At 36.0% G+C, this 25,496-nt stretch overlaps 1 protein-coding gene across 3 annotated transcripts in view; it reads right to left on the reverse strand.

The window, feature by feature from the left end:
* Positions 1-232: 232 nt before the first annotated feature.
* PLPP4 (phospholipid phosphatase 4) overlaps positions 233-25,496 on the reverse strand; it is a 122,954-nt gene continuing 97,690 nt past the window's right edge. For 2 of the 3 annotated variants that reach the window (XM_087932641.1, XM_087932643.1), the window contains exons 6-8: positions 16,675-16,845; positions 15,486-15,564; positions 233-6,338 (exon numbers count right to left, since the gene is read on the reverse strand). In XM_087932641.1, the coding sequence (XP_087788767.1) occupies positions 6,188-6,338; positions 15,486-15,564; positions 16,675-16,845 (401 nt within the window). In that variant the 3' untranslated portion in view covers positions 233-6,187. The remainder of the gene's footprint in view (positions 6,339-15,485; positions 15,565-16,674; positions 16,846-25,496) is intronic. The other variant, XM_087932642.1, reaches the window with a different exon arrangement.

Raw genomic sequence — 25,496 nt, forward strand, 5'->3', positions numbered from 1 at the left:
TTGGCTCCTGTGAATTCAGTCTCTCTCCCAATTTGCCTGAAATATGTTTTCTGTAACACTGTGCAACACCATGATTAATACTAGAGCTCCAGGTTGTGAAATTTGATTGCTATATATGGTGGCAAGGAGAAGACATTGATATAGTCCTGACATACTGTCCAGCAGGCTGCCACACTGCATGTTAAGACCCAAGTTGTCTCATAAAAAAAGTAAAAATTACAATGCAATGAAGTAAAAGTCCTACATTCATGTTGTTTTTATTGTTGGATTACAGCATTTATATTTCTTTCACATTAAGATCACAAAATTAAACATAGATCTGTACCAATACTTTCTTCCAGTACTAACATGAGCCAATAATTGCACCTTCCCCAGTCTTCTATCACTTTTACATCATTACATCTGGTGTAAGATTTAATTATATTAGAATCAACACATTTACATGTTATATATATTTTTTACAGTCGGAATAATTAGAATAAAATTAGAATAAAAAGGCTTTTTATTCTTTTGCTGTAATGTAAAATCCCTTCTACTATTTACCAAACACAGTATATATTTTTATAGCACTGAATATCAGATGCTGAGATTTTATTAGTGAAAATTATTTGTTAATACGTTTTCTAACCACACTCAAAATAAACGTATGGAATCTGCTGAGCCTAAAAGAAAGAACTGGCAGCATACTGTACCAATTCCATTTGGGGGTGGGGGCAAGATTATAACTATACAGTATTTTGAAGGAAAACCTTGAAGAACTAGGCAGTATGACATGATAACACCAGAAGTGCACATAACCTCAATCATCCATATAAAGATAGAAAATTGTGAAGGCATTTTTATTCAGAAAAGAGATCATGACTAGGTGGGAAAAAATACGCAATAAATAAACAAATAAACAAATTTTCACATAAAAGCTACTCTACATAATAACAACATTGCCCTATTTGTGTGTGTGTGTGTGTGTGTGTGTGTGTGTGTGTGTGTGTGTGTGTGTGTGTAAGATCAGCCAGAGAGGGAGGGAAGAACAAAATTAAATTTGAAAACATAATAAAAGCTCTAATTTTTATATAGTAGACCAGGGATATCAAACTCGTCATGACACATTGTTGTCACATTATGTATTGCAACTTTCCCTCCGCTTTTGCTAAACCATGGGTAGGTGTGGCCAGAGCGTAATGCACCCACAGACCCGCAAGTTTGACACCCCTGTAGTAGATAGAGGGCCACAACTGAACTATTTTTATTTTTCTTACTTTTAAACTGGAACCATGTGTTATATGGCCTTATGTATTAGACCAGCAAGATGGAGGGATTAAGGTTTCTTTGAAATGTTACCTGCTGTATATTGGAATGTTCTTTTTGACAAGGGCTTTCCCAAGAAGAGGACTCAAGTTTTTCTATTCAGGCTGAATAATTACAATTATTCAAAGAAGTGATTTGGTCAGTGAAATAATTAAATCACACAAGAGACTAAAAAGTTGGTTTTATCGGGAGTCCTCCCATTTAAGACGTGTAACTTGTTTTTGTTTGCTTTCAAGTACACTGATATTGAAGAGAGGTGTATATAAGGTTATAAGAAGAGTGTTTGTGTTAAGGTGCCTATGAGAAAAGGTGACTTTTGAAACTGTGATCATGAGGTATTCATCTGGCTTAAATCATCCATTCATTTTCATCGGGTATGTTTTCTTAATAGTGCCCAAACTCTTACTGTAGATTTGAGAGCATCAAAAATATCCTTGTTTGAAAGCAAAGTTTCTAGTTTTATTCTAAAAATAGGTGGGCAAAAATAGTAGGAATAGCATCACATCAATATTACAGCCATTCAGGAAGGAAATAAACATAGATAAGGAAAAACATGACCTTGGGATAAAACCTTGCACCTGTTCAACTAATCACATTGAAATACCTGAAAGCACATGAACAGATGAGTCTCCAGGTAAAACTGAAATCCCAGCTACATCCATAGTTATGGTTGCTCACTGCAAAGGCTTTGGGGATTAGCCAAAAATAAGTAAAGCCATAGAGTTATCACAACCCCATTCTGCTACTTCTTTCCATGTATCACACTGAACATTTTTCACTGTTTCAATGAAGTACAGAAGATACCCCAATAAAAAATGTTGAGCACCTTGTTAATAGAACTCCTCATGTACCATTCTGGAAATGTATATAGAATATACAATTGATTTACAGAATATGTAGATATCTGGCCATCAGGGACAACTACTACAAATCTTTTCAAACTACATAGAGAGGCAAAATGTATGCCTTTGCATATTTATTGAATAAAGGCAAATAATCCTGATATTATGCTGGTGTTATATCTATTCATTTTTCTCCCATTGGTGTATATATTCAGATATGTAGTATCATCCCTTATCCAATATTTATGAGATACACAAATGCCCAAATTTCTTGCCTTTTTACAAACTAATTCTCCAATCGATTTATTTCAAAAGGGCTTATATATTCCAACTTTTATTGAAAAGATCACAGAAAGAAGGGAAGGAGGGAGGGAGAGAGAGAAGGAGGAAGGAAGGAAAATGAAGGCTATATTTTACAGAAATATGCTTGCTACATCCACAGAACTTAGACAATGCACAGCCATGACACACTAAGAGCATTGCTGCAATGACTTGATCAAAAGAGCTTCCAATAGTCTAGCTAGACATTAGAGAAGAAAAAAATGTTTAATTCATCACAAGATTTTAATACATAATATCCTCTTCTATAGTACCATATCAACAATTCTTAAAGTTGAAACATATTATTTTTCCTTCTTTGCTTCAAAAGATACATATTTTCAGTGCAGTGCTGAATAAGATGATGATAGCTTCCAAACGTGTAGTCAGAAATTAAGGGTTGCTCACAATTTCTCTGATCTTGGCAAAGATCTCTAGCTGGGCATCCCTAACTCCAATATCTATTTTTCTTTTATGTCCAGTGTTGCAGAGAAGTTCCAAAACCAAGAAAAAAAGTTGTACAAAAACATTCATCAGATTTTTTTTAACTCAATATATATTAGTGATTTTCTGTGGAATAACAAACCGGTTCATCAAATGGAAGTGTGCTTTTTTACCTCCTTACAGAAATAAAGCATATCCAATACCTTTCTTATTATAAAGAAGACAGATTTCCAACTTTTAAGGCAACCTTGCATTTCTGTTTCTGAATCAGATGGGACCAGGAACGAAGGAGGATCCATTTGAGAAGTTTCATTTTTGCTACAGAGGTGGGAAGAATGGGGTCTATATATAATTAGCAGCTATGCTATCAAATAATTGCCCTTCATGCATTTACATATTGTCATATAGTAACCTTACAAATATGATGCTTGAGAAAGATACAAAAACTGCAGGTGTAGCAGACACATTTTTAAACAAACAAATTTACTAAGTGCATATTGTGCAGAAGAAACATTAAGCATTCCCAAACCGAGTGCCACACATTCATCAAGGCAACAGAAACTATTAAGCAAGTGTGACTGTAGCTCACTAAGTCACTTTCTCCAAGGATTTGGGAAGGATTGTTGTGTTCCAAAGTACTGTAGAGTGTCATTTTAAAATAACTCATTGAGCTCCAAACTAAATGACTATATGCTGAAGGGATACACACACACACACACACACACACACACACACACGCAAACACACACACACACAATATTGGGTTTTTCCAGAGTGTCCAGATAATGTTTTTTCAATACATGTTATTGCCAGCTGATGGTTTCAGCACCTTTGCATAATTGTGCTGTCAATTATGTCAGGAAGGATGGAAGTCTGAATATTTAGGCTCTCCCATTTCTGAAAGTTGAAGACTTTTATTTCACTGCAGCCAGTACTGATGGATTTGCAAAACATTATATGCAGCATTCAAACACACTAACACACACACATACACGCATGCACACACCATATCCGTACATTTGTTTGCTTAGACCACTAGAAGATACGCAGAGGAAGATAAACATGCAGCTGTAACTGCATTTATAACTGATAGATAAACAAAATTGTTTTTTTTAATACATTAAATGTCTCTAAGAAAAGTAAATAAAGAGTCAGTCACAGATGACAATGTCTATTAGTTCTTAGAAGAAGGCTTTGATAACCCCTTAGCAGCCAGTCTGGTCCATTGGAGTAAGACTGGATATGTCACTCTCTTTCAGCCTCATGTGGCTGTTACGAATGTGCTATGATTTGCAAAGCAAATATATGCACAAAGGCGCTTCATAAATCATGGTTAGTAATAGTTAACAATATTTCAAGAGTTTCAGTTCTGCCTTAATCCCTTTAACTAATAATCACTTCCTTGTAGCAATCTTCTTGAAATACAGGTGAAACTCGAAAAATTAGAATATCATGCAAAAGTTCATTTATTGCAGTAATGCAACTTCAAAGGTGAAACTAATATATGAGATAGACTCATTACATGCAAAGCAAGATAGTTCAAGCCATGATTTGTCATAATTGAGATGATTATGGCTTACAGCTCATAAAAACCCCAAATCCACAATCGCAGAAAATTAGAATATTACATACAATCAATAAAACAAGGATTGTACATAGAACAATATCAGACCTCTGAAAAGTATAAGCATGCATATATACTCAGTACTTGGTTTGGGCCCCTTTTACAGCAATTACTGCCTCAATGCTGTGTGGCATAGAAGCTATCAGCCTGTGGCACTGCTGAGGTGTTATGGAAGACCAGGATGCTTCAATAGCGGCCTTCAGCTCTTCTGCATTGTTCGGTCTCATGTCTCTCATCTTTCTCTTGGCAATGCCCCATAGATTCTCTATGGGGTTCAGGTCAGGCGAGTTTGCTGGCCAATCAAGCACAGAAATCCCATGGTCATTGAACCAGATTTTGGTGCTTTTGGCAGTGTGGGCAGGTGCCAAGTCCTGCTGGAAAATGAAGTCAGCATCTCCATATAGCTCGTCTGTGGCAGGAAGCATGAAGTGCTCCAAAATCTCCTGGTAGATGGCTACATTGACCCTGGTCTTAATAAAGCACAGTGGACCAACACCAGCAGATGACATGGCTCCCCAAATAGATGCAGAATGTGGAAATTTCACACTGGACTTCAAACATCTTGCAGTGTGTGCCTCTCCATTCTTCCTCCAGACTCTGGGTCCTTGGTTTCCAAATGAGATACAAAAGTTGCTCTCATCAGAAAAGAGGACTTTGGACCACTGAGCAACAGACCGGGTCTGTTTTTCTTTAGCCCAGGTAAGACGCTTCTGATGTTGTTTGTTGTTCAGGAGCGGCTTGAAAAGAGGAATAAGACATTTGAAGCCCATGTCCAGGATCCATCTGTGTGTGGTGGCTCTTGATGCACTGACTCCAGCCTCAGTCCACTCCTTGTGAAAGTCCCCAACACTTTTGAATGGCCTTTTCCTGACACTCCTCTCCATGCTGCAGTCACCCCTGCTGCTTGTGCACCGTTTTCTTCCACACTTTTCCCTTCTACATAACTTTCTATGTGCTTTGATACAGCACTTTGAGAACATCCAACTTCTTTTGCAATTACCTTTTGAGGCTTTCCCTCCTCATGGAGGGTGTCAATGATGATTTTCTGCACAATTGTCAGGTCAGCAGTCTTTCCCATGATTGTGATTCCTATTGAACCAGACTGAGAGACCATTTAAAGGCTCAGGAACCCTTTGCAGGTGTTATGGCTTAATTAGCTGATTAGAGTCGGACACTTTGAGCCTAGACTATCGAACCTTTTCACAATATTCTAATTTTCCGAGATTGTGGATTTGGGCTTCTCATGAGCTGTAAGCCATAATCATCTCAATTATGACACATCATGGCTTGAACTATCTTGCTTTGCATGTAATGAGTCCATCTCATATATTAGCTTTACCTGTTAAGTTTCATTACTGAAATAAATGAACTTTTGCACAATATTCTAATTTTTCGAGTTTCACCTGTATTTAAAAAAAAACATAGGAAACAGAAAAGGGAAAATAACAACAGAGGATACACATGAGTGCAAAGAAAATAGTCAGTAAAAGTAAAAAGGCAAGAAAGGCTGTTGTGGCTGTTAAAAAACACTGATTATGCAAAGATACCGTTTAGATTTGGCGGAATGTATGAAAGAGCTAAAAGTTCATCCTGCATATGTATTAGTCATACTGGGCCTTCTGTTATCCCTTCTAGAGGAAGGTTGGTAGCATTATCAGCTGTAGATGTGTCTTCTTTCTTCATTGATGTCTGAATTAGCAGACTGACATATGGTTTGTGACAAGCCATGTTGCCCAAAGGAGGGTAATGTTGTCTGTAGCAAATGTAAGCAAATATAAGGCCAATGACTCCTCCAACGAAAGCATCTAGCCGTGAAGAAAGAAAAAGAAAATAAAGATATATTACTATTGAAAGAGTAACTTGGGAATGTTCTGAAGTTACTTTTGGGTTCCTTCCTACTTGAAGATTATTTTTATGATACCTTCAGAAAAATACCTGATGTATAGGCAGAAAAAAATATTAGCAAATCTCCAACAAATAGCAGGTTTTCTTAAAATGTGGGGCAAACGTTCCCAAAAATGGTTAACAGGATTGGCAAGAATCTCAGGCCAAAATAAATACTTTAGGGGAGTTCAAAATGCACTGTTATTCCTATAGCCAACTTTTATTCAAATGTGCAGTTAAAGTTTGCATCAGTAGACAACCTCCTTAAAGAAGCTACTTCCCCTCCAGCTACGTACAATATATATGTCAGCATTCGAGAAAATTGCCACTCCAACAAATAACTCTGAAACAGACATCCTCTCAAAAGTTCTTTTTTATTTGGGTAGTAAACTGGCATATCTGGGAAATCCCGAATCTGAAAGTTCCGGGTTTCCTTGCAATAAGTAAAAAATTACAAATCCACCCTCTGCACTCATCATCGCATCACATGCCCCAATCACTATCCGTCCCAACTTGAGACATCTGCTCAACCAGGTGCAGAAATAATATGACCTTGACTTGGAAAAAGAATGCTATTATGTCTAACCACATATACTCCAAGAAATTCCCCTCTCCCGTTTCCCAGGCTCAAGAATGTGACCGTGTGGAAGCGTCTGGTGCTAATATGTCTTCCAAAGCTGACAATATGTACATTCTGTACTGTTTCCAGAATCACACAGCTGTTTCAAAGAGATACAGCTTGTACTATGTTGAATTCAAAGCATTGCACTGTTGTAAAAAATATTCTACCTTGCCTTTCTCTCAGTGCTGCCTAGGCACCATTTTAATACACCATTCTGTACTGCAGAAACATGTTGCAGTGTTCCCAAGAAAATGGGAATTAGGATGGCAGCTAACCCAAGATGCCCAATAAGACTTGCATTAATATAGCATATTAATGACTCAACTGTTATCAAAAGAATCTTTTCCTGATTCCTTAAAATAGCATCTAAATAAGATCAAACAAATTTAACCCAGATAACTATTAAGATCCTCTTATGTTCAAGTAATCTATTTGCATTCCCATATAGGCATGGCAATCATATTTGTGTATGAAGTAGTGAGCTGATTGGAAGGAGATTTAGCACAGAACTATGAAAGCTCTTCTTAACATTAAATATAGCTAACCAGTAAAATTCATTGAGACAGAAGCCACAATCTTGGATGGCTTTAACAGGGGATAACCTAATTTTATGGATGGATGGTCCATAAAGATTTAGTTCTGAAGACTCATTGTTACCTTCAGATTGGGGCAGTGTTCCTCCAAGTCCTGGCTGCTCGAGAACAAGCATATCTTGGGACCGTATCTGTAATTTGGGAAAGACCTTAGGAGATAGATGATGTTGCCTAGGAAATAGTCCAATCAGAGACAGCATAACCTGCAGCTGAAAATTGCACTTGCAAGATTCTGTTACGGTAGCTTTACTGCAAAGCAATACTGGTTTATCTGCTGGCCATTTCCTGGTAAGACTGATCAATGTCTGGCTAGCTGTTGTGAGAAATGAAATAATGAACTAAGGTGGACTTTGGCTTGACTACAGTCCTGCCGATAAGCTCAGTATGCTTTTCTGAATTATTTCTTGTTTATCAAGGAGGCTAACTTGAAATATATTTCCAGAGCACTTACACAATCAATAACCCACTAAACATTTTGGGTACATGTCTGGAAAGGGGAAATTAGTAACTAATAATAGATCTTGTATAAAAACAACAGATGCAGGGAGGAATACCAATGAGTCTTTTCTGTTTTGCTATGTGGTTTTACCCAAGATAGAAACTCCGGCTCTACAAAATTACACTTGTTATATGATATGCTGATAGGATGGAACCACTTAAAGTAAAGCTATTTGGGGTGGGGGGGGGGAAGAGGAGCTATTCCAGTACTCCTCCACTCTGCTATCAGCAGCAATGGGCAGTGAGATTTCATTATCATCTATATCAGGGATCACCAACCTTTTGGACCTCAGGGATCACCAAACTCATAATTTTAAATCCCACAGACCAGAGAACCTGAGAAAATCCCATTTTCCTATCAAAAATGGGTACTTGGAATCACAGGATACCATCTCCAGCTCTGTTCTGGAGGGAGAGAGGGAGAGAGAGAGAGAGAGAGAGCGAGAGAGAGTGAGAGAATCAGCAGAAGTCTTTCTTTCTCTCCTCCAAAGTGTTTGTGAGATTTGTTGCACCGGCGCAGCCTCTTGGAGCAGGATGCCTTGCAGGGTACCAAAGACTCATTTCTGGTGGAGTTTGGTGGAGAGAAAGAAAGACTTTTGCTGCTTTCTTTGCATGCAGCCAAAAGCAGAAGAAAGAAGTGGAAAGAAGCAGCCCAGTGGCCAGGCAAGGCATGTGGGGCAAGCTCCCCCCTCTGCCCTTTCCCCCTCCCCTTACTACCTCATGTTGTCTGCAATGCAAGTGACGCAAGCCTTGTGTTGCCACGGGTCATGTGGGTAGTGCAGCCTTGTGTTCCCATGCAGCTTGGATTAATTGCTTTGGGACATGCTTTTGGGGGGGGGTAACATTTCTCTGAGGACTACCAAAATTTTCTTGTCCCTGGCCCACTGGTTGGTGACCACTGATCTATATAATACAAATCATTTTGCATTCCAACCTTTTCCCCAAGAGTAAAATCTTATAAATGGAAAATATTTCAAACCGCCCAGAGTTGCTGGAAATCAGGCAGCCTATACATGTAATAAACAACAATTGTATAAGCACAGGCTCATGTGAAGCTTTTAGAATGCTGGACTGCTATTAGTAAATTACTCATACTTGACACAAAGAGAAAGCATCATAGGATTTCAAAATTTCATTTCATCGAAAAGTTCACTTCTATCACTTTCCGAATGGCCTGAATCAGTATGAATGGTGTGCAGTAGTTTTTATATAGCACAGTGCCTCCATTAAACCATCTGATATGTTCACTTTATGCTGAGATGCTAGAATATGTAGGCTTCAGCTACTGTTTTCCAAAAGAACCTCTGCCATGTAATCCCATCACAAAAAGATGCAGTAGATAAAAGCCATAATGTATCTTTGTAATTCTATCAATTTTATCAATCAGTTATTAAGAAAGAGAATTTAAGCCCCTCATGGCATCAGAGACTGGGCAAAACAACAATCATCCTAAGAGTCTTCCAATTATCCTCCAATTCTATAAAATAAAAGCATAAATGTTCAAAGGAAGCACCTACCATAGAAGCAACAATGACAAGAGTGGGCCTGCTTATAAATATCCAACTGGGAAAGTCAAATCCAACATTGTATAAGCTGATTTATACACATCAAAATATATATCTTTTAAACCTTTATGGCTAATGCAATTGACTTCATAGAAAATATTATAGTTTTATAGTCAATTGGTAAATTTCAGTTTTAGCTTTTAAAATTATTTTACATAAATGCTAGGTCTAATTGGATCCTTAAAATTTTTTCTAGGACTGATGCAAAGGCCAATCAAGGAAAATAATACAGATAGTCTTCAACTTACCACTACAATTTATCCCAAAATTATCTGTTGCTAAGCAAAACAACTGGTAATTAATCTTGCCCCATTTTACAACCTTCTTGCCACAATCGTTAAGTGTAGGGGTCTTCAAACTTGACAAACTTGTGGACTTCAACTCCCAGAATTCCTCCTCCAATCATGTTGTCTCAGGAATTCTGGGAGTTGAAGTTCACAAGTCTTAAACTTGCCAAGTTTGAAGACCCTTGGTCAGGGGTGGGATTCAAAATTTTTAACAACTGATTCTGTGGGCGTGGCCTATGTGGTGGGCGTGGCTTGGTGGTCATGTGACTGGGTGGGTGTGGCTTGGTGGTCATGTTATTGGCTGGGCATGACCAACTCAATATCACTCACATCAAAGCACGCATCTCCTCGCCTGGCCTCTCATGACTGGGGATCCTGCAACAGTCGTAAGTGTGAAAAATGGCCATAAGTCACTTGTTTCAGTGCCATTATAACTTTGAATGGTCACTCCACACAAGTAAAGTACCAGCAAAGGAGGGGAAAATAACTCCAGAGAAGTTCCTGAGACAGGAAGTCTAGTCCTGCCAAGAATGTAATAAGGGTTAATGGAGAGACAGTTTCTATAAGCAACACCAGAATGTTTCCTTCCTGCCTTCTTAACAGGATTAAGCCAGTAATTTCTTCTAACAACCAGTTCTCTGAACTGTTTAGAATGTTAACAACCGGTTCTAGTGAATAGGTGTGAACTGGTAGAATCCCACCCCTGCCCTTGGTTAAGTAAATCACCACAATTGTTAAGTTAGTACTACAGTTGTTAAGTAAATGTGGCTTTCCTACTGACTTTGCTTGACAGAAGATCATAAAAGGTGATCACATGACCCCAGGACATGGCAACAGTCATAAATATGAGTCATGTGCCAAGCATCTCAATTTTCATCCCATGAGTATAGGGATGCTGCATTGGTCATAAATGTGAAAAGCAGTCATAAGTTGATATTTTTATGCACTCTGAACAGTCACTAAACAAACTTTTAACTCAAGGACTACCAAAAAGTTAAAGAGATGGCTACTGTTCTAAGGTAAAGTTGTTTAGGTTCAAAGAAATTTGGTAGCTAAATTCAGCAGCTAAAAAATTCTATTTAGGCAAGACAATTTGAAATGTTCAAACACATGGACATCTTTATGATCTTTTTTTTTTGAAAACAATTTTATTAGTTTTTAAAGACAAACAAAACAAACAAAACATAAAAACATCCAGCTTTCTTTGATAAATATACAAACAGTGTGTCGGTTGGTTTACCAGTTTTTTTGTGCATCCATTTCGTAGTCTCAATTACAGTTACATTATATAATAACTCATATTATCAATCAAAATTATATACCCTAGTATCACTATTAAACAATCATTTGACTATGATTTTATTCATTCATACTTTGCGAGATAGCTATAATTTACTTAGTTTATTTTATAACAAATCATATAATCATACCAAATCTATCCTAAAAACATTTTATAAATATGATATCAAATAAAAAAGAAAAAATATCTCCTTATATATTCATTATTATCTAAAATTCTAGATATTCTATTTATTGTGTTTTATCATCCAACCATTGATAGAAAAGGTCCCAAATTTCATAGAATTGTTTATCCTCTTGTTCTCTAATTTCAAATGTCAATCTACTCATTTCAGCACATTCCAATATTTTCTTAATAATTTCTTCCTGCAATGGTATTTTCTCATTTTTCCATCTTTATGATCTTAAATCCTATATTTACGAGACAATGAATTAAAGAGTTAACAAATGGTGCTGGTAGTTGTACATTAAACCCTGAAACTAATTAAAGTATAATTTTGTACTCAAATTATTTTAAGACAAATGCAATCTCATTATCTCAATGAACTAAGACATTAGGATTTTTAAGCCTTTTGAAATATCTGAATGTAGTTTTAAAACAAACAGCATTATTAATTGCATGGAGTTATTTTATAATTTTTTAAATTAAAAAAATAAATAAAATGAGACCACTGCTACTTTCAAATAAGCGCAATGTTGAGAATATTAACATGTATTTTACATTCCAGTGGTAGGAAATCAAATAAAAATAATCTAGTGCGATGAATGGCTAAAGCAAAAGAATGATTTTGCCTCTCCATATTAATATTCCTGTTAGAAAAATCTGTGGTGTTTCCCACACATCTGTCAAATACATACAATTTTGTGAAGAATGATTTTTCCAACTCTTGTTTGCAACCCTTACACTTCCAGTTTATGTTTGTGAACAGATGATATAAAGAGAAATATGGAAAATACTGAAACAAAACATATCTCAAACAGCCTCGTTCACTAGAAATTATGCCTTGTTGTTGTGATGGAAACATTATGAGAACTCTTGCAGTGTCTCCTATAGTTTTGTTTCTATGTGCAGATTTTGTGTTGTTCTGCTTTGTATTTATTAATACTAAATATAAATTTTATCTTGCTTACCATAAAGAGGTAAGTTTATCAGTGCTTTTGTCCCTTGCATATATTCTATATAATCATGTATAGGTTAAGAGAATTGAAAAGTTTACATATCTTACATTTTCAGAGTGCTGAAGGACAAAATAAGTATCTTGTCAAGAGGTATATCATATCCTGGACCTTGCAGTGTGTCCCACGTACTTGAAAAAAATGTCATATTTGTGAAAATCTCTTCAGATCCATTTGCATCCCTAATATTTTTATATATCAGACATATTCTTTTTATTTACAATGGACTTCCAATTGTTGTTAGATTGTCTATGCACACCCGTTCATTAAAAACATTTTTAGATAATTAAAAGAGAGCTCATTTTAAAAAACAGTGAAGTAGAATACCCTTAGATATTCTGACATAATTAATTTAATTAACTACTATTATTTTCATGGTGGCGCAGTGGTTAGAATGCAGTATTGCAGACTACTTCTGCTGACTGTTGGCTGCCAGAAGTTTGGCAGTTCAAGTCTCATCAGACTCAAGGTTGACTTGCATCCTTCCAAGGTCAGTAAAATGAGGATCCAGATTGTTTTATATATATATGCTGACTCTGTAAACCACTTAGAGAGGGTTGTAAAGCACTGTAAAGCAGTGTATAAGTCTATGTGCTATTGCTACTAGTGGAACTCTGACAGGTTTACAACTCATTTAAAACATGAAAAATATAACAATTAAAACAATAAGAACAAAATAAAAGCAGAGAAAACAGGATAATGGGTGGAAACAAAAGAAAACAATCTTAAGTTGAAAGGAAAGTTGAAAGACATTCGGATCTCACAAGGAACCTCATTCCAAAGGGCAAGTGCTGCCATAGAGAAGATGTGTGGCATTGCTTAGGTGAAGGACTCCAGAGTGTGCCAGCTCTGGTCAAGCAAATACTATGAGAGACAGGTGGTTCCTTGTGTAACCAAGCATTATGCCATATAGGGCTTTATAGCCCTTTTCAATCAGCATCTTGAATCATACCTGGAAGCAAACTGGCAACCATTACACCTCACAAAGCAGAAGTGTCACAGGGGCACATTGAGGCCATCTGCTTACACCACTGCATGCTGGATCAGTTGAAGCTTCCATGTGGCCTTCAAGAGCAGCACCATAAGATATGATATGTCAAATTATATATGACTAATTTTAAACATCCAGTGGGAGGGAAGCCCTGCCACTTCCTGGGTAAACCTAGAGCAGGATGAGAAAATTTCTGTGGCTAGGATCACATGAAAAGCTTTCACTGTAATCTCAGGGAGTTCATGTAATATAAAAACTGGTTTTAGCACAAGGGGTTTGTGTGTGTGTGTTCTTTTTCACTGCCCAAACTCAACAATTGTGCTGTTTCTATTTGGCAAATAATTTGAGATGAGATTCTGGAGACTACAAACACTGAATAAAAGGTCTATACGTGCCCAAGATCTAATCTGCATCAGTTTATCTGCATTTATAATTAATTTAATACTTGTAAAAATCTATAGAGTAGTTTCTACAAGAATTTCCCTTCCCTAAAGCTTAAGACATAACAAAATTATTGGAAAACAACAACAACAAAGTCTTCATTTTCTATGTTATTTTTAAGGTTTGTTCTTTATCTCTAGAGATACTTATTATGGTGAATCAAAGATGAAAATGTATAATTATTCCCATTAGCACATCTAGATCTTACTCCTGGTTGGAAAATTACAACCAGATCAACATGTTAGATGTGCAGGCATCGCTCTGTAAAATTTAGCTCCTAAAATAACCAGTAATTGTTAAAGCAACTACAGGTAATCCTTGACTTACGACTACAATTAAGCCCCAAATTTCAGTTGCTAAGCAAGGCAGTTGTGTCCCACTTTACAACTTTTTCCACACACAGTTGGTAAATGAATCACTCAATGTTGTGAATCATGATAGTGAATCTGGATTTCCCCATTGCCTTTGGTTCTTGGAAGTCATCTGGGAAGGTTACAGAAATGATCACCATAAAATTGGCATAAATGCATGCCAGTTGCAAAGCATCTGAATTTTGATCATATGACTCTGGGGATGCTGCAAAGGTTGTAAGTAAGAAAACCAGTCATACGTCTTTTTTTTTCAGTGCCATTGTCTATGTGTTATTATTATTGTTATGGTTGGTTGCATAGTTAGACTAGATTTGGGATTTTTATTGACTTAGCTAGTCATGTCTCTTTTCTGTTTTTCATTTGGTCATTCTTGTAGGCCAGTTTGGTCTCTCCAATATTCAATAAACCTTAGTGGTGTACTAACTTTAATGTAACTTTTTCACTGTCCTTCAGATGCTCTTCCAATGCTTTTTGACTTCTTCAAATATCTGGTATACTTGCTACATTCAATGGCTATTGAATGAGTCTTCTAGTAACAGAATCAATATGCTATTGAAGACCTGCCCATGGCTAAGAAAGTTATTTACACATAAACATAAACAAGGGCAAGTGTTTTTTATCAGGGCAACCTGGCCTACCCAATATGGGATGAAGCATACTTCTGTTTTGACCTTTCAGCTCCAATCAAGGAGCCTTCGCAGGTAGTCGCTTTCGCGACAAACTTTGTGTTAAATTTTTATTTGTTTGTTTGTTTGTTTGTTTATTGGTAAATATAAATTTAACATAAATAAGGACAGGTGGAAAACAGATGGAAAGCAGGAGAGTCAACCAATCATGGTAACACTATCCAAAAAGAACACCTGTTTAGCATCACTGCCAAAGTTGGAAACAGTTAGACAGCAATTTTTTTAAGCCATTATCAGTCATTTCTGGCTAATTTCAGCACAAAGACAAGCAGCTTAAAGATGCTAATTAGAATTGATTTTTGTACAACCATTAGTTCAGGTGTGACCCCTTTGGATCATCTGCAGAAAAATACGTCATTAATAAATTCTTTGCTTTCTTTTTCCCCCAATACACAGTCAAAAAAATGTAGCTAGTTGAGTTATTCCACTTCTATCTCTTTCAACTTCAAAGACTAGCATATGCTGCTGTAATGGACATATAGTAGTCCCCTTGGACTACTATATTCACTATTTAGAAATTGTAATTGTACAGTACTTACTTTATCATGTGAATAATTGTGCCTCTTGGTGGAATACATTTCTTAAAACCATACTTCAATATGAATTCATCTAGCAAACCTGAATAGACATATTATTTTTACACTCAATATCTGTGTACATAATAATATCTACATATTTATTTTTCTAAAGTTTGCTAAAGCTTCCAATATATAAGTTTTGGACAACTAGCAGTCCACAAAGTTAGTTACAAGTGTCCTTGAATTGCTTAAGATCAACCTAACAGAAAAAAAAAAAAAAGATTGGCTAAGCCTTTGGGTAGGCTTGCCATACTAAAGGATGAAAATAGAAAAACAAATATAGATCTCCTTGATAATTGATCTCTCTGTGAAAAAATGACCCCATTCATATTCTGATGCTATGGCCCCACATATCTCTGGGCCATAACTACCACAATTTATTCAAGAATATATATTTACCAATCTCTGTAATATGCAAGTAAAGCTTGAAGCTGCTAGACAATGTATAGTTATCTGCAGTGAAACCTAATACAAAAGTAGTTAGAAATGCTTAATATTCTTCCTATAACTCACATTAGCTGTTCAATATCTTTTAATAGCTCTTCTTAACTTGATTCTGCAGTTGTGTTAAGACTACAATGCCCATGCTAGCCTGGAATTCAGGGACTTACAATTTAAATACATCTGAAGGACATGTTATGTTAGGTGACTTCTATTCAGTGAATCGAATTTGACTTGATAAACCACCACATGCCCTAACATAAATCCAAGAACCTTTTCCCAACATGGTTAAAGAAAGCTCAAAAGATCATTCAAAAGAAAAGAAAATGAGAGGCTAAGTTATCTCTTTTAAAGGTTCATTGTCTTCATGGATTAGAAGAAGCAACCTGAATCTCTTTGTCTAACAATCCTGTTATCTGGCATAAGCCCCATTGCACAGAGTGAAAACCTACTTTCACAAAAAGTTATGCTGTGTTAAACTCTACCTATCTATAGAAAAGAACAAAAGTAGTTCCACAACAGCATTTCATTATATTTTTATCTTATCTCAAAGTCTTTCAGTTATTTAATTAGCAATTTTCAGGACACATAAAGCAGTTCTCCCATGCTAAACCAAGTCACGTTTGATCTTGTTCCTCACCACCTGATTAAATCATATTCCAGAAAGATCAAGGACAATTAAGAGAAGGCAGGAATTACCAGGACTCACCTTGCCAGTGATGCTTGTAATCGCACATGCGTGATAGAGCAATCATCATGGCACAATACAGAGGTAGAATTGCTGCACAGAGCCGCCAGCTTTTCCCACGACCATTTTCCGTGAAGCAGTGCAGCTTGCCAGCCAAGTAGAAAGTGGTAAAGCCAAGGCCTGAAAATGCAACTGCCAAAGAAAGAAGAGAACAGGGAACCAGGAGGTAAAGTAGCATAGCAGAATGCCACAATGCCAGAGAACATATCTCATTGTTGTAGAAAACAAGCTTTACAAATGACATGAGCAATTATTCTATGCCATTAACTAGATATTCTATCTAGACATTTCTCTATAACTTTGACCTGAAATGAAAAGACATGAGCTCTATTTTGCTCTCCTGTAATTTAATTTTTTTAAAAAAAATCACATTCAGTTCAAGTTTAGCTCTTAATGCTGGCCCACTTCATTTCTTTAACACATTGCAAATAACACCATTTCAGATTATATTGTCATTTTGCAACCCAAAGCCTGCAAGCTATTGTGTGCAATTACCAAAGAACTGCTTTTGATTTTTAATAATGAAAAAATAGATTATTCGTTTGCAAGAAAAGCAAAGAAGTGAGATGAAACTCATATGCTATATTAAATTATAATTGGATCCTCCTGTGACCAATATTGGATTTAACCATGATGCAGCTGTGATTTAATTATGTTACAAAATATTCTACTCATAACTGTGCTGGGGAGGCAGTTAGAAACAGCAACAATCACAAATCCCATTTCTGAAAGGGAGATGACAGGAATCTTTTTTTAAAAAAATGGTCTACAACTAATCAGTGATAAACAGGGATGTTTGTCCTGCTATATGTGCAAAAGATGCTATGATCTTCTACTAGAACACAGAATAAGTACATGTTACAATATCTATAATTTCAAACTTATGCTGCAGAGAGTTAATTGATCTGGAACTAAGATTGTCCAGTCATATTTTCTCAAACATTAATTTGCTTGATAATTTAGTGTAGTACCCATGTATACATATACACATATATGCTAAGATATGTTGTTTGGGGAACAAGGCAGAGAATACATATTGATGAATACATATGGAGATTAATAACTAGCACAGGAAATGCATTTGTTAACCAACTCAGATTTAGAAATCTATTGATATTTAACCCCAATACTATTTCTTCTGATTGTAATTTACAGTTTGCTGCATTCACTAAAACATTACTGAAATAAGATTGAGAATTCCCAGAGACATTTAAAATATTAGCCTTAAAACAGCCAACAATTTTCATTTTCCATGAGATATGCCAGATATTATCTGTTAAAAAAATAACATCAATGCAGAATTACAGCTGGTAGATTATTGGTAATGACCTCATAGAGAAGTGTGTCAAACTGGATTTCTTCAAGGCCGGATCAGCATTGTAGTTTTCCTCTGTGGGCCGGCGGCAGGAGATGTGGGGAAGGACAAATGTCCCCTGCAGCACCCTGCTGGTCAAAACAGGGCATGGACTTCCAGCACAAAGACCCCCTGTGCCTCGTTTTTGCCCTCCATGGCCTCCTGCAGCACTCTACTGGCTGAAAATGGGCCATGTGACCTGATTTTCTGCCTGTTTGGGGCTCATTTTTCAGCCTCCTTTGGACCCGTTTTCCTGCCCATTTTCGGCCTGTTTGGGCCCACTTTTTAGCTCATTTTTGGCCAGTTTTTGGCTGGCAGAGTGCTGCAGGAGGCCATGGAGGGTGAAAACGAGTTGCAGGGGATATGCCCATGGCCTGTTTTAGCTGCCAGAGACACCATGGGCTGATCCTTTGATATTTCCAGGTGGGCCCTAGAGGCCGGATTTAAGCACACCTTAAGTTTGAGTCTGACACCCCTGCTGTAGAGCATACGTTACATTACTTTCATCAGGGACCTTGTAAACTCTGTCATAAATGAATTCCAATTAACTGTGTAGAAGTAAGGTTTTCACCAGGGTTTGGTGAGCAGATGTCAGACAAAAGAACATTCTTGAAGGAAAATAATGTTTAGTGAATTACTGCCACAGCAGTTATGGTGTGTCACAGCAGCCATCTATCCAAATGCAGACTGAGGTGAATATTTTCCTCCAGATTATTTTAGTTATTATTAGGGGTTAATGATTGCTTCCAAACATGCAATAGGCTGAAGTATCTATTTGATTTTCTAGGCATGCCCATAAAACATAGGTGGATACTCATAGGCATGCACTCCAGTGCATCCAAACTTTAAAATAATATTTAGCTTATATATCTATCTATCTATCTATCTATCTATCTATCTATCTATCTATCTATCTATCTATCTATCACTAGCTAGCTAGCTAGCTAGCTATCTCTGTCCGTCTCAAATCATTTTAGAAATGTATAAGGCTGCCCAACTCTATAATAACTCTACCATTCAGTAGAAAAATAAAATAACTATCACTCACACTAAGTAGCATTATACTCCAAATGATACTCACATCATGAAAGAGGGAAACCTTTCTCCTGGTTCCCCAAAGTCTTCTATAAATAAGATCTTGACAGTTTTTATTAACACCCTCAGAGTTGGTGCTGATCTAATCTTAGATAGAACACTATTTCAAAGGAATAGCAGAAATATAAAGATCCCAAATGAAAGAGAGAATAGACAGTTAATATGGTATGTGTGTTTGTGTATTTGCATGCGCACATGCACACACACACACCATTGTATATAACATTTAGAGGTCACTAAAAACCAAATGACTCTAGCATGCTTACATTTTAAAAATTATAAACAATAAAATAAAAAGGAATATCTAGAATAACACAACACAGCACCCCCAAAACTGACAGTTCAGCAACCATTATAACCCCAGGTCTGGAAAGCACAGCCAAGTTTGTACAGAACACATAGAGTACAAATGAGGGGAAGACATATAGATCCTTTGGGGAATGTTGTTCTAGAGGGGAGGCAAAGGTGAAATAATACCTTTACTTTCATTTAAAATTTGGTATTTGAAGGGCATCAAGGACCATGCCTACTGACAAGTTGATGATTTATGAGTAACATGTTGCTTAAGCCTTCTCTGATAATACCAAAAGAGTCCTGGAACAGGAGCCTTCCATGGGACTTGCCTTCAAGATTCCAATCTCAAAATCTTGGCTCACTTTAGAGCATTTATATAGATACCTAATTTAAAAATATATTTCATAAAGGATGCTCTGAATGGAGTTCCCTGTGTGAAGTAGTTATAAGTGACAATGAAGCATATTATTCAGCCAAAGAAAATCTGTACCATAATAACAAACTGTTTAGTGAATGGGTTTACTCAAAGTCCTTGCTTCTGACTCAGTTTATTTCAGGAAGTTCTTTAAAACAACAACGTTTATACTTTACTTTTTAACCAAGTCAGAAGCATAAACCTCAATAGATAAGTCTATTCTCCTGAGAGTGACTCATAAGTATGTCCAAAGTACATAAATCTTGCAGTTAACTATCCAGTACTTCTGATGTACTGATCCCTTTTCCCACATAGATAAAACTGCAAAGCATTTCTAGCTTTATGTTTTCTTTTGTAAAGCATCAACAGGTGTCCATTTGACACAGGGAAAGAATTGGCAGATCCAATTTGGGTCTTTTTACAACCTGGTGTCCTTCTATACGAGACGGCTAAAATAATCATGGCTAGTCATCATTTTTCTGGTCAGTTCTACCAAACAAAATGGTTGTTGGAGAAAGGCTAGAACCTGGGAATGTAAAAATAAATGCATTAGGGTTTTTTCCCCCCGACATAAAATGCCTTAATAGATTCTTCCAGACTACAAATGGCCATAACAATTAGACACCACTGACATTCTTAATTTTTGCAGGAATTATTAAACAACATTAGTGTAACCAGTTCAGACTGGTTACACTAAAAATAAAGTTATGTCAGAGGTAAAAAAATATAACTGTAATGTAAATATAAGCTATACATTGTAAGTATAGTACCTATGCAAGTTAACTGCCCATGCTGATTCAAAAAAGGTTAAGAAAGACTGCATCCATTTATTAAGTTGCAGGGCTGCAGACTAGAATGAAAAGCGAGGGGGGAAGCAAGAAGAAAACAGTGGCAAATTATTTCTGGTGTAATTACTTGCTGATTTCTGCCAAGAAATCAACAAGGGAGATGCACTCCTGTTGTTATCAAAAGTTGAACTCAATTCGAGGGAGATTTTATCTTGTGTTTAAAATTGTTAATATTAGGAAGCAGACATCAAAATCTATAGAACCTACTGATCTGGAGACATTTTTAAAACACACAGAAAATAATATTGGAAAGAACAAAATAAAAGAAGAATCCAGGCATATTTTCATTAATCACACATCCTGAACCTGTTATGGCAGACTTATAAGAAGATCTCTTCTAATGTGCAAAAGTGTTCATGAGCTTGTTTATTTTTCTCTTATAGCAGAGGTCATAACCATTTCCCATTAACTTATTCATGTATAGTAATTCATAAAAAGCCATGAAGGTTTTTCTTCCCAGCTTCAGAATTTTTCTGGCCTTTTTAGAAACAATACAGAGTATTGTTGCTTCACCAATGATAATAGAATAAAAATAAATTCTTCATTTTTCTTAGAAGAAGAAATAGGAATGTTTTGTTGTGTGCAAGAGTATATGTGTGATCACCATGTCAAGAGCATATGCCCAAAGGGCAAATTCTGATATGAGAAAAGTGATTTAAAGTCATTGTAATAAACTAAATTGGCTTTTGGAAGGAAATAAAATGAATAAATCATTTCATTTTTTAAAAAGTTAATTATGAATGTCCCCATGCTGCACTTCAAGGAAGTCAATTATAAGTACGGAACTTCCTTGAGCTTTAACTTTTCCAAAAAATGTCCTCTCTGGAGGTTTTATAAAGTACAAGATGTGCTTCTTTTTTCCCTTTCAACAAACACAAAAGATAATATGAACAGGACACAAATTAGCTAATCCACAGGACATATAAACCCTTTTGTGTTAGACTTCAATGTTTAGTGGGAAACTCTCTTGTGGAAAGGAATTTGAAACAAAATAGGATGAATTTTATTAATATTAAGTTAAAACTATCAAGGTGGTCTTGGCTCAGGAATCTTAGGACCATGCTTGGGTAGCTTTTTTTTTTCCTCACCCTGGAATAAATTTTAAGAAAACCTGTGAAGATAGCATCTGCAGTGGGGAGTCCAAATGATACAGTTCTTTTCCACAACATGCGTTGAGTTGACCAAGAACTAATTTCTTAAAATATTTATTGGGAAGGATTAAGGCTTAATCTTTCCAGTCTTAGTCCAAAAATATTGCCTGAGTTGCAGTTGTTTTTGCCGTAGCATGTTTAGGGCATAGCCAATTTAATTTTAAGTCAGCGTTATATCTGGTACAACTTACAAATAACAAACTTCTGAAGGTTGTTTCAGTATTGGGGTTAAATATCAGTGGTATTGGGGTGTAAATCCCCCTATGCTGCAAGGCTTGTCCTGCAAAGCTGGGAATACTGAATCACCAAAGTTATGATTTAGTAACATTACCCAATAAAGAAGATCTCTTCTTTAGGCCAATTCCAGGTCAGAAAGATGAATTCTATGTGAGGTTCTTTTTTGGAAAATAACAATTCCAAGATAATGCTAGTTATTGCAAAGTTTATATTTGTAGCCTGCAGAATGTTTCTCCTGTTGACAGTAGGCTATGCATGGCCTCAAGTCTTTTTCTTATGCATATTACACTTCTTTTTCTTATGCATGTTACACTGTAATTTATATTACAAGCTGTACTCTTTTCTTCTTTAATTAGGCTTGGGTCTATGACCTGCAAAGAAGTTTGATTGACTGGTCTTAGCCTGTTGTGTAAAACCAGCTGCTGTAATTTGCAAACCATTATGTCTACCTTGGTGTTATGAGAAAAAGGCCACTGTAGATTATTCCACAGATCAATGATTAAAATAACTCATTATGTAGCACAGCAAATTAACTCACAGTTTTGAATTTTATTTGTTAAGTTGTTTGAAGCTACAAGTTATGTCAAAGATTAGTAATGTCTAGATATGAGGCTAGATGATCCACATTTAAAGGGATAAGACAAATACAGTTGATGCCAGGAAGCAGAACCTTTTTCTGCAGGCCTGGAATAACCCATTGTGCCTTATAGAGAGTACAGCATTTATAGCAACAATTTAGTGAAAGAAATGCATGTACACACATGCATGTTGCCAGAAGTCCTAATCTGAATCTGTCCATCTGAATCTTCCTGGATTCCTTAACATGTAAAATTCAGAATTAAGTGGGTTGTATTTAGGAAGACATAAATGAAATGAAATAATTTCACCAGAAACTGGTGCATGCTTTTAATTTAGATTTAACAAAATGTAAATAAAATCCTAGTATAAATTTCAATATGACCATTTAATGTGTTCAGTTCTAAGTGGGAAAGCCCTGTGCAAAGTAAGAGACTGTGAAAGCCCTATGCAAACCAGATTCTGGCTCCTAGAGAAACTTCTCCTTATCTAAATGGCATGTGCAAAAATGTTCTCCTTGTGGCTCTTTGCAGAGGTTGGTGAGTCCACCTACATCAGGGATAGGAAACTTTTTGATGGCCAAGTAATCCTATTTAAATTTTTTATTAGTACCCACAGATTGGGTAATTCACAGAACAAGGATTTTCTTGAATGGAGGTGGTGAATTTTGCCAGCAGTGGTTACAGCAAAATGGCCAAGTATAGCAATAGCAATAGTAATAGCACTTAGACTTACAGATTGATTCACAGTCCTCTCTAATCGGTTTAGAGTCAGCATACTGCCCCCAACAATCTGAGTCCTCATTTTAGTGATCTCAGAAGGATGGAAGGCTGAGTCAACCTTGAGCCATTCAGGATTGAACTCCTGATAAACAGCAGCGTTAGTTTGCATTCTAACCACTGTGCCACCAGGGCTATGTTATAATGGTGATATCATAACATAAATGACATATTTATGTATTTACATCCTGCCCTCTGATACTATTATGTAACTCATCATATTTGGTCATGGCATGTTGATACCATTTATCTACTTTTCTTCTCACTTTGAGAATTTCTTGATTTTTTAAAAGAAGTCTGCCAACTGTAGGGCATATATTACAATTCAGGGAATTGTACAATTACAATTCAGGGAATTACATTTCAGAGAATTATAATATATTTCCTCAAAATAATATTCAGGATCCCTAATCAAAGTACCTCTAGAAGACACAAAAGAAAGTTTTTGGAATGCAAGCTTTCTATCTGTGAGATACACAGAACACAGCTACTTCCTGCATATGTGTTTCATAAATTATTCAAAAAGAGTTATTGTGATTTGTTTAATCGTAACAGGCAAGACACTTTAGTTCATGAAGACTAGAAGTGAAGCATATGTTAACTTCTAATCGTGCATTCCTCTCATGAAAGTTAAGTCCAAGTCCAGCAATCAATATAATACATCCATCTTCTTCGTATTAACAGTTGCTACCAGAGTTTGTAGAAATTGATAAATTTATAAAGAAAACATATGATCAGACTGGAGCAACAAAAAATCTTTGACACATTAAAGGCTAACCAACAGATAATCATATAATTATTAATGGATAATATTTTCAATATAACAGAAGGGTGTTTCTTTCTGTAAGAAGTTATAGTACATGGCACTTCTACTCCGCACAAAATACCTACTGAGAGAACACTACTGTGACTTGTAGCTATGAAACTAATATATTTTTTCCCCAAGCCAATTCTTTCTTATAAAATATTTATTATAATATTGATTTTCCCAGTCATGCAGCTATCCAGAATAGGGTTCTTTATTACTACAGTGACTGCATGAAGTGTTAGCCAAAGATTTTTTTTTAAAGCCAGAACATGAATGTTCCCCATTGTCTAAATCTATATTGTGAAAATACCCCGTTAATACTGCATTATTTATTAAATCCACTTGGTTTAATTGCTATTCACTAGAAGTATGTATCGGTATGTATTTAATATACTCTTTAAATGTAGCACAATGTAATAGAGATTGGGAAATATAGTCTTTCTCCACAAAATAAGACTTGGTTCTATACTACTTTTTCCACTTTCAACACACTGGAACATCTGATCAGGAAAAGGACACCTTGTGGGATTAATAATGCTATTCTGAAGCCTGTTATTTTGTATCTTCTCACCTTCAAAGTGTTCCCTGACTTATTAGACTGAAGCTACTCCTAGAATAAAAATTAAACTTTGTGTACTAAATTTATATTTACATAGTACAATTGTGCCTAATGTTTGAACAATACTAAATATTGTATAGGTATAGACAAACAGTGCTTTATTTTACTTTGTTTTAGTTTACTTCTAGCTTACCCTTTTAGTTTTATGGTAAAAATGTTATTAGGAGATAAATAACATTTTGATTAATTTTAGACAAATAATATTCTGCCAACAAGTGATAATAAAGCACTGTATTACAGACTATCACCTGTGTTTTATATTTGGTCCTTCTCTTTTACTTATGAACTTACTTGTTTTGTATACTATAGCATACAATATATACTATTGTATACAATATAATGACTATACTGGTCATTAATCAAAATAGTGATGGATTGATTGACTACTAAATATTTAATATGTTGAGATATACTACATATTACATGCCTAACATGCTTTATCTCAGCACTGGTTCCTGTCAGTCAGCACAGCCAACAAAATCAGCATGTCGATTGTTCCTCTCTGTCCTCTAACACTATTTTTATTTATTATGCTACCTGCCCAAACAACTGCTGTGTGTCTACACAGAACTACTACAGTAGCTTTACTTCATACAGACAACCAGAT

This window comes from Pseudonaja textilis, chromosome 4 (assembly GCF_049901715.1).
Source record: "Pseudonaja textilis isolate UNSWEBS1 chromosome 4, rPseTex1.2, whole genome shotgun sequence".
Lineage (NCBI taxonomy): Eukaryota > Metazoa > Chordata > Lepidosauria > Squamata > Elapidae > Pseudonaja > Pseudonaja textilis.